We start from the raw sequence: 18,274 nt of genomic DNA on the forward strand, positions 1-18,274 counted from the left end.
TGCGTGGCTCCTCCCATTCAGCAGCCACTTCCTGTTTCACCCTCCGCGTTCTCACAACATCAAACGTCCCGTCCCAGATCCAGCTGCACCTACCTCTCTCCTGCCCCTCCTCCTGGTCCTCACGTTGCTCTCTCTCACCGCCCCACACACCATCCACCATGCTCCGTCACTTACTGGCCCTGACCTAACAGTTGAAATGTCTGAAAGGAAATCTTTTCTTAATTTTTTTTTACATGTGGTTTAAAAAGCCAGTCTCACGGCCCCACACAATCTCACTTAAGAGGAAGGGATGTATGTGAAATTTCTTTTTAGAAATAAACGGATGTTGCAGTTTTAGCTGTTACTTTATTTGGTTGCTTGAGGCCATGCAAGTTTTATTTACAGCATATCATTTTGTGAAACTCCCATAAACCGCATTTAAGGCTCAAAACATGTATCCCTCATATGCGATCCCTTACAAAAAAAGAAGTATACTTCAAGTTTATTTTGTAATTATACTTAGTATAAAAAGTATACTATTATCATGGTACTTAAGAGTATACTAGCAGTGTACTAAAAGTTTACTTATTTATATACTATTTTTGTACTAAGTAAACTGAATTGGCCCACTTTTTAGGTCATTTAGTACACTTTAAAGTACACTTATAGTGTATTTGAGGTTTACTTTTGAATACTGTAAAGTAGCCTGTGTAGTGCACTTTCAGTTCATGAAGTATATTTCCTAAAGTACTTCAAAGTATACTTTGGAATACTCTAAAGTAACCTGTGTAGTGCACTTTCAGTTCATGAAGTATACTTCCTAAAGTACCTCAAAGTATACTTTGCAATAGTTTCAAGTGCACTTTCAATTAATGTAAGTACGTCAAGAAGTAAACTTAATAAATGTCAATTTACTCTGATTTGCTAATATATTTAAATGTTTAGGGGCCCTTCACACGCCGCTGATCTTGCGTCGCCAAGTAACACCGCAGATCCTTAGCTGAAAGAAGCTAATAATTGTGTATACACTATAGATGAAATAATCCAGCTCCTCTTATGAAACGTAACACTCATTTAACTCATCTTTACAATGGTAAACCGGCACAACAATGACAATTACCACGCAACAAAACACTACATTCTAAGCAGACACAAAAAAAAAACGAAATTCATGACGTTACATTTGTATTTCGAACAAACGGCAAACTTATCGGCAAATGTTTACATTATTTACCGCCTTGCATCATGGGAATTGACCAGCCAATAAGCCACGCTATCTTCATTTTTTCACGTCCTTATTTCGTTCTTCAGTCAGTTTGACAGTATAACCTTCAAATGCACAATGCAACCCTTCTGTCTGCTTCTTTCTCAAGTAGCTTTTTTGTTTTTTCCATTAATACTCCAATTGATCATTATTAGTGAGTAAGAGTATAGGGCTTCAAAATGTTTTTGCAGTAATTAAGGTTAAAGCTTCAGTACGAAAAAAGATTCAATGTGCAATGCATAATAGATTTTCCTAGACATGAATAATTAGAATGAGATGTATCTAAAGAATTTAACCTGTAATGTACTTAAAAATTATTTTGACTGTTTTTGCTGTATAATAATAGAAAATGTACATCCTACTCCAGAAGAAATGTATACAATTTTATGTTTCGAAGCACACTTCTTAAAAGTATATCAAAAGTGAACTATTTTCAAAGCATACTTAAAAGTACATCAAAAGTGAACTATTATCTAAGTATACTTCTTAAAAGTATATCAAAAGTGAAATATTTTCAAAGCATACTTAAAAGTATATCAAAAGTGAACTATTTTCAAAGCATACTTCTTAAAAGTATATCAAAAGTGAACTAAAAGTGTCCTATCCATATTTTAGTATACTTATAGTATACTTTAATATACTTCTTTTTTTGTAAGGGATGCAGTTGACACTTTTGTTGTTTTAGCCTCGCACTCCAACTTCTCGCATTTGAAATTAGGGCTGAAACGATTTGTATTTCTGTTGTCGACTAGTCGTTTGATATCATTTGAACAATTTTAAGGGCCTGCAATAACGCCATTTGATCAGAGCGGCACTTTAGCGCTAGACTGTAACGCTAAAGAATGTCGGAGTGCAAACGAAGCCGAACTAGCAGACCTTTGCTATGCATACATGCAGGGCGGAACATGTCTTTCATGGGAGCACAATGTGCATGTTGGAGCATTTAAAGTGGAAACATCCCGGCATGAGAGGGCACATACAACTGTTATCGACACGAGTTGATAAAACGGGCTAGTTGCATGCAGGGCCGGGATCCAGGGGGGGGGGCTGGCCCCAGCGCCCTAGCTCCTTCTGACTTCAGCCAAAAAGGTTACATGTTGATTGTTGAAGCTATGAAAAAGTCTGTTAGTGCTTTCAGTAATATACTTTTTTTTAAGATTCCCCAGTGATTGTCTGGTTGATAATGGGCAACGTAGGTTAGAGCTCCGCCTCCACGTTTACCGATAAAAGTGAAATCAACCTCGAATCTCTTGCCACTCACTTGTTCTCGAAGTTATTGGGTGTGCTCAAGCCTTCGGCGAGAGCACAACTGTATTGGGATTTACGTTCCGTTGCACGGTTTAAGTAGAAATTACGTTTTTGTGTCGAAAAGTGAAGCTAACGGTGGCTAACTTGCTAATCACAGTCAATGACGCTACTTACGTCACTAACGTCACGAAAACTCGCGTGACTACCTCTAGCAGAATATTAGTTTAGCAGCTCGTTAACTTCTGGGAGATAGCTAGGCTAACTATAGCTTTACTGCAAGGCAGCTGCAGAAACGCCACAAGCAAAGAGGCCAGGTGATAACTATTTACTAATTTTACTTTGTGATATGACACACAATTGTGATGTGTAATGTACAATATAAGCTGATATTATTAAGGAAGTACATCTACTTTCGGAAACAGTAGTCTACTATTTCACTGAAGTATTAGCATCATGACATTAGCCTGTGTTGCCCGGGCAACACATACTACAGTGGTCTATGATGTAGCGTTATCTGTTTTCAATCGTTAAAATAAACATTCCTCACATATACATTTTCGTTGTAGGGTTTATTCTGACATTAGTAAATGATTTGTTGGTGAAATTACCATTACCTGTGGTTTCAAACCAGTGTAGCTCACTGCAACGCTGTAGCTTACGTGAGACACACTACAAAAACATCTAGCTTACACAACTGTAGGAAGTCAAACGGCGACAGAACATGTTCGGCACTCCCCTTACTTAAATCAAAAGTCTATCTAACTACTAACCGGAACTTCATTGCCACAGCCTAAACGTTGTCAATCTGTTCATGAAAATAATTAATTTCAGCTTAAACCGTACAACGGAACGTTAAATCCAATTCAACCAACGCAATCGCTACCAAGACGAACACAGCAGTAGTCTAGTACTGTGCCGTAGTAGTACAATTTATCGGGGCAGCTTCTCCACACAGGGCTATATCGCATTTTGCGTTGTTACTGACAATGATCGCTACCAGTGAGCTTTTTATGAATGAGCGATTTTCCACTAAATAAATGTCAAGCTTATTTACGTTTTGGGGGGCATATTTTCCGTTAGCAGATGGTACTGTTTGAATCGCGATTCCATCTTCTACTGCCGGGCAACGTCGTAGAATAATCTTCAAAGGGGGTTCTTTATTAATGAATGAATGCAATGAGTAGGTTAAATGCCTGAAAATATCATGAGAAGGGAAAAACTTAAAATGACGTTTAAGTCATAGAGATTAGGTCAATTTTTACACCGGTCTGCCCAATTTATTGGGTGTGCTCAAGCCTTCGGCGAGAGCACAACCTTTGTTCTCTCACATATATATTTATTATTATTTATTTTCGCCCCCCTAAAACTCAGTCAATATTTGGCCTACATACACAACGGCGGTGTCAAAAGGTTCGTCTTGGTAGCGATTGCGTTGCTTCTATTGGAATTTACGTTCCGTGGCATGGTTTGGGCTTAAGTTAAGTTTTTGTGGCGAAAAGTGAAGCTAACGGTGGCTAATTTGCTAGCCACAGTCACTGACGTTACTAACGTCACTACGTCACTAACGTCACGAAAACACGCGTGACTACCTGTAGCAGAACATTCGTTTTGCATCTGTTAACTTGGGGGATAGCTAGGTTAACTATAGCTTTACTGCAAGGCAGCTGCAGGAACGCCACAAGCAAAGAGGCCAGGGTGATAACTATTTACTCATTTTACATTGTGAAATGACACACAATTGTGATGTGTAATGTACAATATTAGCTGATATTATTAAGGAAGTAAGCCCACATCTACTTTCGGAAACGGTAGTCTACTATTTCACTGAAATATTAGCATCATGACATTAGCCTCTGTTGCCCGGGCAACACATACTACAGTGGTCTATGATGTATCTGTTTTCAATCGTTAAAATAAACATTCCTCACATATACATTTTCGTTGTAGGATTTATTATGACATTAGATTACAAGTAAACGATTTGTGGGTGAAATTATCATTACCTGTGGTTTCAATCCAGTGTATCACTGCAACGCTGTAGCCTACGCGAGACACACGACAAAAACATCTAACATACACAGCTGTTTAGGAAGTCAAACGGCGACATAACATGTCCGGCACTCCCCTTACTTAAATCAAAAGTCTATCTAACTACTAACCTGAACTTCATTGCCACAGCCTAAACTTTGTCAATCTGTTCATGAAAATAATAAATTTCAGCCTAAACCGTACAACGGAACGTTTAATCGAATTCAACCAACGCAATCGCTACCGAGACGAACACAGCAGTAGTCTAGTACTGTACCGTAGTAGTAGAATTTACCGGGGCAGCTTCTCCACACAGGGCTATATCGCATTTTGCGTTGTTACCTTACAATGATCGCTACCAGTGAGCTTTTTATGAATGAGCGATTTTCCACTAAATAAATGTCAAGCTTATTTACGTTTTGGGGGGCATATTTTCAGTTAGCAGATGGTACTGTTTGAATCGCGATTCCATCTTCTACTGCCGGGTAACGTCGTAGAATAATCTTTAAAGGGGGTTCTTTATTAATGAATGAATGCAATGAGTAGGCTAAATGCATGAAAATATCACGAGAAGGGAAAAACTTAAAAGGACGTTTAAGTCATAGAGATTAGGTCAATTTTTACACCGGTCTGCCCAATTTATTCGTTTTGTTTCAACGATGAGGCTGCCTCTTGCAGGGGAAATGAGAAGACATCCATTTCATTCTACACTTCACTCGTATTTTCAGTTGTAAATGAGCAGCAAAAAAAAATGCTTTTAAATCTATGTCATCTTTATAAATAATAAGTATGCATTTTTATATAAAATACAGAAATATCAGTTGTAAAAATGTTATTAAAAAACGGACCCCTGTGCAACCGACGCAAGCAAGCACACCCTACAATTTCCCCAGAAATTGTACCCTCTCTAGTTGTATATACTTTTTTGTGGTCTTTTGTGGAGGGCTTTGGACGAATAGTAAAGTGTAGCATTGGTGTTTAATGTTAAACCCTGGAATTTCATACTTTTGTTTTTATAGAAGATACACGGGTTAGTAAGACGTTAACAGTACAATAGTCTTTTAGCTTGGTTATAGCCATCGATTGTTCTTTGCGTGCGTGTTTGTACAAAGTAATAACTTTTATCATGCATCGATTTCTGATCCCCAAACCATCTACTACTGCCCCTGCGACAAGGTATATTAAACTCATACTCCAGAGCAGGCAGAGCGTGCTGGTCCTAGTGGAAGCACTTCCCTGTCTCTAGGTACCAACGTTACCGCTGCTGTGTGTGAAGGCGAGCATGGTTTGATTGACAGCACTCCAATGCAGCCTGTTCTACAAACGTACCCCATGCGCATTTTCAACAAAGGTCCTAGGGCATCGCTCTCGAACTTGGTTAGAGTACTCAGCCAAGCTAGATGCATGTTTCTGCTTCCCCTGTCGACAATTTGGAGCCAAGACATCACCTTCACTAGACACGGTTTTACCAATTGGAAAACGGCTATGTTTATTTTACATAAAGCTCCAAAAACTATTTTGCGCTCAAATGAATGCCCCAAAAATTCGGTCGCGCGCTGTTCGCGCTCGCATAAACTGTGGAGGTCCATATCCAGCATCACATCAAACCCAGGATACGTCATAGATTTGGGCTAAGCTCCGAATGTTTATAACGTCTGGCCTGATTAACACTCGGATCGTTAAGCAGACTCAAAAATGGTAACATAATGGTAATATAAAAAACAATACGATCCCTTTCCGTAATCATGATACCCCCAATGTTCACTACCCCCCCAGCCAAAGCAGGCTGCATCCGGCCCTGGTTACATGTTTCCTCTCGTACTTCACGCATAGGCCTTTTAACACTATAGTGTGACGATAATCAAACCTGTCCCGATTCCTAAGCTACATCGCTTTAATCTATGCAAACCATCACGTTACTGCAATAATGTTTTTTTGTTTTTTTTTCTCGCTCTTATTCCATTCACTTATAAAAAAGATTCAACACTAGGTGCGTTCCAGTTGTACTTGAAGTCGTAATTTCCGAGTGTCATTAAAATGGTTGTGCGCTGCTGTCTAACCGCTGTCTGTGGACATTTTGCTACGGTATGATAGAAATGTTGTGACTTAAAAAATGTATTATTTATCCAAAAATAAAACGTCTTATCACTCACCCTGGTTTGGTTTCATATTAATATGACATACAAAAGGATATATTAGGTAGAATACTGCATCTGTCAATAGGTTACTTGTTAATACAGTAAATGGTGAATGACATGGGTGAATGTCTCTCAACGGTTAGTTGATTCATCTTTCTAATAATCATCAGATTAGTCGATTATCAAAATAATCGTTTGTTGCAGCCCTATTTGAAATTGAACTTCTAGTCTGCTGCTTCGTCACATGGCAACTGTTGAAATATCTGAGAGGAAATCTCTTTTGTTTTCTGCGGTTTAAAAAGCAGTCGGTTAGATTGCAGCAGATCTGTAGGAGGATATAGTCGGCCATTTAGTTTCAAATATTTTTTGCATTTCTGTTGAGCCAAGAGCCAAGTTACTATCACTGACTGTGAAAGCTTATTTTGGATATTTTGACAATTTTAATTAAGTAAAAATGGGTACAAATATTTGCTGAGTTTATCACCAACAAGTATTACATTAGAAATGGATCATTGATTGTAAAAAAAAACATTCCTAAATTATTATAAATGATAAATCCGTCTATACATTTATGAACTCAGTTGGCTTTCAGTTGGTAGACTCGGTACAACTTCTTATAACCTGGGCTAGATGACTATATAATATGTTGGTTGTTGTCAGCCATTTTGCTGAACCTGTATTAGACTGTCGACTTATCTAGAAATAACATGTATAATTGGAATAAGTGTGCTAGACTGGGATCGGAGTAAAAACTTACAGGAAGGCCATTCTGAGTTAGGTCATTCTGCTGTAGCTCAACAAACACTAAAAATAAATAAACTCCAGTACAAACTCAAAAGTATGTAAGTGGAAACGTCCCCTGGCTTACAGCTCTGTGTTCCTCAAGGTCACCATCAAACGTTCCACTTCTTCTTTTCCAACACAAATAAAAGAGCTTACATGATGGTTAATTTAAAAGGCTGCTAGACATCAAAGCCGTCCTGCTTTCAGTTGATCCGCTGTGAAAGAGCCAGGTTTATCAGAGGGAGTAGATGCGCTTCAGAGCCAAGTCTGCCTATCTTTATATATATATATATTCTCTCTGCCTGTCTCTATATTCTCTCTCTGACTGTCTCTATATTCTCACTCTGCCTGTCTCTCTCGATTCTCTCTCTCTCTCTCTGCCTGTCTCTCTCTCTCTTTCTTCTTGTCTCTCTATTCTCTCTACCGGGTTTTCTGTCTGTCTCTCAGCCTGTCTGTCTTTCTCTGCCTCTCTCTGCCTCTTTCTCTCTCTCACTCTGCCTGTCTCTCTTTGGAACTTAAAGCTAAATGCTTTAAGTTCCAAAGCAAACGTTCTGTACAGTATACATGTCATTACATAGTGTGAATAAAACAGAGGAATTGGGATTAAAATAGAAAACAATTTGAAAAAATGCCATGCCCTACGCATTGTGTTCCACTGGCAGTTCCTAAGGTCAAGGAAGATTGATACTTTTCTACCAAAATGAACAGCTAGGCTTATTTCCTAATAAGGAAACCATTTTCTAACTATTTGTTAGTTACAAATTATTTGTTCAGAATATGTAGTACGGATTTCTTTCTAATGGTCACATTCGGTTAGGAAATGGAGCTCTGTCTCCACCTCTCCCTGTGAGCAGAGAGCACAGCCTCTCCTCCCTGTGAGCAGAGAGAGCACAGCCTCTCCTCCCTGTGAGCAGAGAGAGCACAGCCTCTCCTCCCTGTGAGCAGAGAGAGCACAGCCTCTCCTCCCTGTGAGCAGAGAGAGCACAGCCTCTCCTCCCTGTGAGCAGAGAGAGCACAGCCTCTCCTCCCTGTGAGCAGAGAGAGCACAGCCTCCCCTCCCTGTGAGCAGAGAGAGCACAGCCTCCCCTCCCTGTGAGCAGAGAGAGCACAGCCTCTCTTCCCTGTGAGCAGAGAGAGCACAGCCTCTCCTCCTTGTGAGCAGAGAGAGCACAGCCTCCCCTCCCTTTGAGCTGAGAGAGCACAGCCTCTCTTCCCTGTGAGCACAGAGAGCACAGCCTCTCCTCCCTGTGAGCAGAGAGCACAGCCTCTCCTCCCTGAATAGCAGGTCAGCCCGTGACGGCCTGTTTCTACGGCCAGGCTGGGCTCACTGAATCTGTTCACTATCTTATATAAGTAACGTTTTCCTTAGATTTTGACCAGACACAGTGGTCAGGTAGTCTCCAACTGTGTATTGTATGTTCAGATCCAAATAGAATTCTAGTTTAAATAGCTTTCTTTATGTCTGCCTCTCTCTCTCTCTTCTCCTTTTTTTTCTCTGCCTGTCTCTCCATACTCTCTTTCCCTCTCTGCCTGTCTCCATACTCTCTCTCTCTTTCTCTCTCTGCCTGTCTCTCCATACTCTCTCTCTCTCTATGCCTGTCTCTCCATACTCTCTCTCTCTATGCACTTGTCCTCTGGTGCTCCTCCCTCAAGCATTTCTATGGTTCAACTCAGACACACAAACACATATTCAAACTGTTCACTCAGTATAGTTCAGTTAAGACTCTACAGTAGTGTGCTTAGATGAAGCCCATCTAGTGTGTATACAAAACCCTCCTAGTGTGTATATACACAACCCTCCTAGTGTGCATATATAAAACCCTCCTAGTGTGCACATACAAACCCCTTATAATGTGCCAAGATGAATCCTACCTAGTGTGCTTGGATTGAATCATTCATAGTGAATGAAATCTACCTCTCCCCCCTCTCCAGGTCGTCCCTTACCTCCCACACCCTCCTCCAGCCTCCTCCCCCCCGCCCCCCCTCCGCCCCCCAGCCTCCTCCCTCCTGCACTCTCTTCCTCCGGCGGCCAGCCCCCCCCCGCCCCCCCGGCCATACGAGAGTGCCAGGTTCCCCTGCTGGACAGTGGCCCCCCCCACGCCATCTTGGAGCCCCCCTCGGACGACGAGTTCTCTCCCAATTCTTACTTCCTTCGCGCCTACGCCCCTCCATCCCAGCCCCCCTCTTCCTCTGGTAAGACCCACTGTCCATGAAATATACCACACCACTGTAATATACCACACCACTGTCCTGGACATATTCCACACCACTGCAATATACCACACTACTGACCAGGAAATATACCACACAACTGTAATAAACCACACAACTGTCTAGAATATCATTCTAATATAATATAATATTTGTAATTAATGCAAAATATATGTGTTTTATATATACCATTTATGTATTATTTATTTAGAAAGTACTTGTATGAATGTGTTCAGCTACACACATTTTTTAAACATAATTCTCATTTGATAACGTGTATCGGTTATTTGACACAATAGGTATTTGTAATAGGCCTTATCCTGTTTTAATATGTAAAAGATCCTAACTTTCAATACATTCGTTTGGCAGGATTATAATGGGTATTTGTCATTTGAAAATGGAAATTCCATACTCTTTTCCAATCGTGTCACTAAAATGACCACCATCTCCAAAGAGGTAATTTTAATCATGAGTATGTATTACCATATTTTTAAGTACCACTTTAAATCAGACATTAAAACACATTTTAATGGACCCGAATGAGCTGGAGAGGCAGCAATGCTCACCGTGCTGGAGCTCCTAGTTACTGTGGGGGCAGTGTCACAGTGTTGCCCATTTTAACTGGAATAAAACGTTTTTTAAACAGTGTTGGATTAACCATGATTGTATTATTCAACAGCAGGTTTAAATAAACCTGTAAATAAAATACATAATCTACTGTATGTCAGTTGTTCTTTTATCTTTTCATTATAATTAAAAACAAATTTTCTTTGTGGATTCCTAAAACCCTTAAAGAAACAGTACTAAATATGCCACAGGTACTTTGAGGTAAAATTGAAAGAAATCACAACAGGAAAATATGGATAAAATATTTTTCTAGAATTGCGTTGAAATGAATGCACGACTACACAATGCTGTGGAATAGAGAGCTCTGGTGAAATGGGAAATTGAAGGCATTTTACTGAGAGGAGAAACACAATGTAGTCTGACTCAGTAAGACTGCCACTGACTGTAGCTACAAGATGGCATCTGCCAGTCAAAAAGTAGATTTCAAACCCTAATTAAAAATAAATAATTTCCTCAAATGATTTTGGGGAAAGTAATTCTGTTTATTAGATTGTTCTCCCAGACTGTAGTAGCGAACAGGGAGCAAACCTCAACCTGTGTGTGTTTGAGTGTGTAAGGGTGTGTGTGTGACACCACACAGTGTACGGTTAGATGGGTGTAAAGGCAGCGATGTGGATAATGAGACAAGCCTTCACTAGGGACTGTACGTAGGCTGGGCTAGAGTAATTCCAGGTTGGGTTAGGTTCTAGACTGAGCTAGTGTGACAGGGGTAGTCGCTGCTCCCATCAGTATGGCTTCCTCTCAAACCAGGATCTGAATTTGGGACCAAACCAAATGTACTACCAAACACCTACATACAGTAAATACTGTATGTAAACTAGCTACGCCACCAAAAATGCTAGCTCTTTGATGGAACGGGTGGGCAGTGTTTATGCTGATGAGGGAGTTTAACCAATTCAATTTGGTTGGTTCCCACTAGGTTAGTTGTGGGCTAGGTTGGGCTAGGTTAGTTGTGGGCTAGGCTGGGCTAGTGTAATTCTAGGTGTGCTGGTGCTTAGCTGGTCGGTGCTGGGCACAGTGGGAGAGGAGCGAGTGAGGAAGGGATTGAAGATGATTACCTGGATATCACACTGAGCCTCAGCTTGAGGCAGAACAGGACAAGAAGAAGCCTTTGTCTTGGTTTCCTTTTTCTTTCTTTCTCTTTATCTCGCTCTTTCTCCGTCCTCTCTCACTCTCTCTTTCCCTTGTTATTGGCATGAAATAGCGGGAACATAAAATGAAATCTTTCTAAACTAAATTTGATATGAAATTAAAGGAAATATTTCAAAATCTTATGTATATCTATTTTTTTGTGTGTTTTATTTATTAAGAAAACAATATACAATGATATAGGGAGTTATTTAAAAACATATTTCTGTCAGACCCCTTTAAAGCTCCTCTACGTACCACACCATCATCAAATCATCCTGTGGATTTGAATCATTAAACATCTCACTATATCGTTGTATATAGTTCACCAGATGATGATTCAAAATTGGCGTGCTACATGGAGGAGATGATAGACAACCTTGTGTCACTAGAACATTCCTTTTGACATACACAACCTTATTTAATACTGATACCTGCCACATTTCCTCCATTTAAACAGAAAAAAATCTAATTAAAATTGTCGTCACGTTAAGCGACGGTGACACAAGAAGGGTTTTGTGCTTCAGCCGGGGTTTGGGTTTGTCTGTCAGGATGACGGCCAGTTCTCCGCTTGAAGCGGACCTGTCTTCTCTCGGGGGCCCTCCTTGCTCTGCCTGACAACAACTTTGAAGTTACCGTGCCGAAGGCTCCCATTGTCCAGGGGTCAGGGGTTGGCTTGTTGTGAAGGGGATTGGGGTGCCGCCTGGCTGGGTCTCGGTCTTGTCTCTCCGTGTCTGGGTCTGTGTTCTTCCTCCTCAGTAATGGTTCTCGTGGTAGTGTGCTTAGTCGCTCTGCTAGGAATAAACAGCCATCATGGGGTTCTGCTGCTTCTGGTCGATCTGGAACAGAGGAGATCTCCCAGTGGAAGACTCCCTCAGAACTATCGCTCCTCTTCTTCTCTCCTTTTTCCCTCCCCTATGTCTTTCCTTCTTTCCTGCTCTCTTTTATGTCCTTGTCTTTTTCTCTCCGTCTCTTTTTCTCTTCTCTTTCCTTCTCTCCTGGACCGATCCAAATTGGTGAGTGATCAACATAATGAAGCAGCAGGAGGAATTTAGATTTCTTTGTTTATAAATAAAAAAGTTGTTTGTGTGAACTAATGCTAGAGTTAGGGCGCTGTGGGCTGGGGTGTTAATGAGATTGACTTTGACTCCAATCAGTCATGAGTAGTGTTATGACCGTCGGTGTAGCTCTGCTAATTCTGCGGCAACATGATTACAGCCCAATCTGGAGCGACTTTGCATCCGGCCCCAAATTGGTTTACCTGTCACAGGAGAAGGCATCCATCATCCGCTAACGGATGAGCTGACGAGGTTGTATCTCTCAGTCTCCTGCGTCTGACACGGTGATGAACACTGCCGGGAGATCTGAGGTGGGAGAGGCGGGCCTGCTAAAACCCTGCCGTTTTATCTGTTGGTGTGAGCAGAGAGTCTCACAAGGGAGGGCAGGGGGGTCAGGGGGTCATACAGACTCCTGATACAGATCTGTGTATGGTAACATAGCGAACAACACCAACACACGGGTTGGTGTGTGGATGACAGTAAGGGGTGTGTAACTCTCGGGTTGGTGTGTGGATGACAGCAAGGGGTGTGTAACTTTCGGGTTGGTGTGGATGAGTACAGGGTGTGTAACTCGGGTTGGTGTGGATGAGTACAGGTTGTGTAACTCTTGGGTTGGTGTGTGGATGACAGCAAGGGGTGTGTAACTTTCGGGTTGGTGTGGATGAGTACAGGGTGTGTAACTCGGGTTGGTGTGGATGAGTACAGGTTGTGTAACTCTCGGGTTGGTGTGGATGAGTACAGGGTGTGTAACTCGGGTTGGTGTGGATGAGTACAGGTTGTGTAACTCTTGGGTTGGTATGTGGATAACTTGGCTTCCATCCCCGGACTGTTATTTGAAATCGGGCATGCAGTCAGTAGTCTAATTAAACCAAATTGTATATTGAAATTATTCAAATGTTAAAATGTATTAAATAGCAATGAAGAATTGTTCAATACATATATATTTTCAAATGTGTCACTCCATGTCATGTAGGTTAAATACAGTGTGTTAGAGACTGTAACAGTTTATGTAGTTATCACTCTTGTAGAAACACAAGAAATACTAATAAATTGTTATTAAATGAAAACAACTTAAAAAAAACACACTACTTAGAACTGAAATACAATTTCTGCAAAGTTCTGAAATTAATTGTTCCTCATTTTAAAGAAACTTTATACAAATATAAAATTAGAATTTATTAAAAAGTATTCATATTTAAACTTACATTTGAAACAATATGAATGATTTAATTATCCCTTGCACAGATAATATTATCAAATTATTCATATTATCAAATACATTTAGTTTACTTTAATTCTGAAAGAGACTTATTCTCAAAGCTCAGCTTAATGGTGACACTTAATCAATTTCTCTTCTTATTTGCTTTATGCACAAAATTGTATATACATTTTAAAATAATATTTTTTATCTTTAAAATGCTAATCTATTATATTAACAGAAGCTCTGTTTGTGGTTGCTTGATCACTTTTTTTTTTAATTATTATTATTAAAATAAACTCAAGAGAAATATCCATAATAATTATGAAATAACTAGGACTTACATTTTAACAATGTGTGAGAAAAAAATCTGTAGCATGATTCATGATTCATTTTTAATAACCATTTGTTCGAGGACCCCATAGATGCAGTCATGGAAGTGAATAAAGGGATTTATTCATTCAGGCAACGTGTTGGTCACCTTCAGCAGATGCTCAGTGTGTGTGATACAGAGTAATACTATGACATGCCTATGTTGTGTCAAGTTTCTGTCCAGTTAATTCAAAACAAGCTCTTATATGAACACAGGAACGCACACACACGCACACACACGCATACACCAAACACACACACATTTATTCAGAATCAGACTTTGTGCCATGACTGCAGACTGTTAACCTACATTGTCAGACAGATATGAGGCAGGCTGTTTTCCTCAGACAGCGAGCCCAGCGCCTCCTCCGAGACTCTCTCTCTTTCTGCTCTCTCTTTTCTTTCTATCTCTTCTCCTGCTCTCTTTTCTCTTTCTCTCATTCTCCTTTTATTCTCTTTATCTCTCCTCCTCTTTCTCTATCTCTCTCTCACCATTCCTCTTTCTCTCCATCCCTCCATCTCTCTCCTCTCTTTCTTCCCTCTCTCTCCCTTTCCCCATCTTTCTCCATCTCTATATCCCTCCCTCTACCTCTCTCCCTCCTCTGTCTCCTCTCTCTCTTTCTCGCCCTCTCTCTCCTCTGTCTCTCTCTCACTGCTGCAGTATTTTTAGCAGTGAGGAAAGAGAAGGGCCGATCTGAGGAGAGCGCTGCCTTCTTCTCCCTGACAACTCCATTGAGGCTCCACATCCGTTTCTCCTCCGTCTCGCTCCTTCCTTCTTTTTTTCTTTCTTTCTTTCTTTCCTCTCCTTTATCTTCATCTTCTGTTCCCTCCTCAGAAGGCAGGAGGGTGTTTTAATTGGGCTGGGGTGTTTCTCTTGTTGGCTGAGGTAGAGCCGGAGGAGCAGAGAGCGGGAGCAGGTGAGGGAGGAGGAGAACATGAGTGAGCAGGAAGCATGGATGACAGTACGCTAGGGAACGGCAAAAACAACTGCAGAAACAAATGTGGATAAAAGAAAAGAGTCAAAACCATGATGTTGTACTATTGTGTACTGAGGAAAGTTTGGGCATAATTACATGGTTGCAGTGGTTGCAGCTCACAGTTAATTTTGTTTCCATTTAATTAATAGTTGGAATTCTAGTCTTATTCAAGTTTTTTATTTTTTTTTATTTTATTGTTTGTGTGGACTAGTGCTAGAGTTAGGGCGCTGTGGGCTGGGGTCTTAATGAGATTGACTTTGACACCAATCAGTCATGAATAGTGGTTATGACCATAGGTGTAGCTCTGCTAATTCTATTCACCTCTGTTCTATTAAAGGCAAAAAATTCAAATGTTGACTATGTCAGCCATGAATATATTTATGGTAGTTCTAAATGTATATTTTTTTGACTGATCCTTTGGATTTTCAGTGTTTCGTTGAAACAGAATTCGACTTTGTACAGTGTGACTAAGCTTACTTGAAATTTATGTGTCTCCACACAGCCCTCTCTGTACAATGGTTATTATTACTAGATTAATCTGCATTATTACTTCATTATTCTACATTATTACTAGATTATTCTGCATTGTTTCTAGATTGTTCTGTATTATTATTAAGATTATTATACTTTAGTACTAGATTATTGTGCTTTGTCAATTGATTGTTCTGCGTTATTTCTAGAATATTCTGCATTATTAGTAGATTATTCTGCAGTATGACAACCTCAATCTCCATTATTACTAGATTACTCCACATCATTAATAATAATAATAATAATACATTTTATTTATATAGCGCTTTTCAAAGTTCTCAAAGTCGCTGTACATGGTTAAAATAAACATAAAACAAGGATATCATATAAAATCACAGCATTAATTACACATTAAAAGAAGATCTAAAAAGGTGTGTTTAAAAGTTGACAGGTTGGTGCAGTCTCTGATGGGTTTGGGGAGTGAGTTCCAGAGGGAGGGAGCGGCGATGGAGAAAGCTCTGTCACCCCAGGTTCGGTGCTTGGTCCTGAGTGGGGTGGACAGGAGGTTGGCATCAGAGGAACGGAGGGAGCGGGAGGGAGTGTGGTGGTGGAGCAGGTCGGTGAGGTAGCGGGGGGCCTGGTTGTGAAGGGCTTTGTGAGTGAGAAGAAGGATTTTAAAGTGAATGCGTTGTGGGACGGGAATTAATAAATTATTCTGTATTATTGCTAGATTAGTCTGAATTATACTTAGATTTCAACATTATTACTAGATTATTCCTCATCATCACTACATTATTCTACATTATTATTAGATTATTCTTCATTATTGACTAAATTATTCTCTGTTAAATTAATTAATCCAGGCTACTTTGCGATGCAACTAGTAGATACAAACTATTCCTTGACTCAGACCACTGAAATACTGTAGAACTATACACTTCTGATCCTTGATCTTCTGAATCGTTTTGGATAAAAACATATGCTAATTACATGAAATGTACAAAAATTGTTAGATGTAAACCCAGCTTTTTTTGTTGGTTATTCTGCATTATAACTATATTTTCCCTGACTAAGAGGGTTTTGCAGCCCATTGAATATATTTTTTATGTTAAATATTTGATTGAGTTTGACTGTAGATGAGGGTGTGTTGTCGGCAGTTACGCCCGGAGACGCCTGGATATCGACTCTCCTCTCTGACGAGGAACTCAGATGGCTGCCGAGCCAATCAGACAAAATACATAATCAATTCATAGAATGAAACTCATATGGCTTTTTTATCATTTCATTTCAGCACGCATTTAGCATGACGTGTATGTGATCACTCATGTCACGGTGTGAAGGCTGAGACGTTTTTAAGGCCAATGCTGAAGGTATACAATACTACTACTACTACTAATAATAATGTGTTAATTATTATGTCATCCAAAGTGACGTAAACAGGGGAATTTGTTTCTGCAATCTCTTGATCTGATGTCAAATGCTCTACCACTCATCTGGTTCATATCTCTCATATTTCTTATATAAAATGAGGGAGGAAACATGGCTGACTTCTCCTGCCTTTGTTGCTATTAGACAAATACACACACACATGTGCTCACACACACACACAGCACAGGTATTCGAGTTGAAAACTGAACCTGAAGCCTTTGTTCTTGTCTAAATTGTTAGTGTATAATACAGTATGTGTATTATTCAGTGTGAATATTTATGTTACTAATTATGTGGAAAACATGACAACCAGGTAGACTAGAGTTGAAGGTAAAGCTTGTATGCCAGAGCGGATATGTGTGTGTGTGTGCTCTGTCACCTCGTCTGTGTGTGTGTGTGTGTGTGTGTGTGTGTGTGTGTGTGTGTGTGTGTGTGTGTGTGTGTGTGTGTGTGTGTGTGTGTGTGTGTGTATGTGAGTGTGTATGTAGTAATGTCAGGAAACATTGTTCCCCAGTAACTGAACAGAAATTGTATTTATTTATTTTGCGTGTACCTTCCCCTAAGAAAGTTTCTGTGTGTTTTTGCTGGATGTGTGTGTGCCCGTGTGTGTATCTCCTATATGAGCATCGGCAGACAGTCACTGTTCCTAGAAAGAAGAGAGCAAACGATGGGAGAGGAGAGGAGTACTGGAGAAAAAGGGATGGGAGAGACGTATGAGAGAGGAGAGAAGGAGAGGAGGAGTGAAGGAGAGAAAGAGAGAAGGAGGAGTGAGGGGATAGGAGATACGTATGAGAGAGGAGAGGAGGAGGAGTGAGGGAATGGGAGAGACGTATGAGAGAGGAGAGAAGGAGAGGAGGAGGAGTGAGGGGATGGAAGAGACGTATGAGAGAGGAGAGGAGGAGAGGAGGGCTCTTAGCACACTAATGCTGCCACTGAATTATTTATTATTCTTCTTCTACCTCTCTTTCCCTCTGCTTCCCTATCCCTCTCTGTCCACTCCCTCCCTCCCTTTCCCCCTCTCTCTCTCATCATCATCTTCTCTCCCCCTCTCTCTCCCTCTCTACAGTGCTATTTCTGGTGTCTTAGAAAACACATTCTATCAGGCAGAGAGCATGCATATTTGTACTCACACACACACACACACATACACACACACACACACTGTGTGCCTAGAGTGTAGCCCCTCTCACACCAACTCCTGCTACAGAAATAAATATTAATTTGTTGCATTATAAAGTGTTTGGAGTATAGATGGTCCTGTCACTGCGAAGCTCAGTTTGAAGGCGGTTAGTGAGTAGTGCAATGTCTGAAGGCACACACACACAGTCACCCACACACACACAAACACACACAAACACATACAT

General features: G+C 40.4%; 1 protein-coding gene across 2 annotated transcripts in view; it reads left to right on the forward strand.

Annotated features, from left to right (window-relative positions):
* The window catches only part of tenm2b (teneurin transmembrane protein 2b), a 112,721-nt gene that overhangs the window by 41,909 nt on the left and 52,538 nt on the right, over positions 1 to 18,274 (forward strand). For both annotated transcript variants that reach the window (XM_062453117.1, XM_062453118.1), the window contains one exon: positions 9,373 to 9,633. In XM_062453117.1, the coding sequence (XP_062309101.1) occupies positions 9,373 to 9,633 (261 nt within the window). The remainder of the gene's footprint in view (positions 1 to 9,372; positions 9,634 to 18,274) is intronic.

Source organism: Osmerus eperlanus, chromosome 27 (genome assembly GCF_963692335.1).
Source record: "Osmerus eperlanus chromosome 27, fOsmEpe2.1, whole genome shotgun sequence".
Lineage (NCBI taxonomy): Eukaryota > Metazoa > Chordata > Actinopteri > Osmeriformes > Osmeridae > Osmerus > Osmerus eperlanus.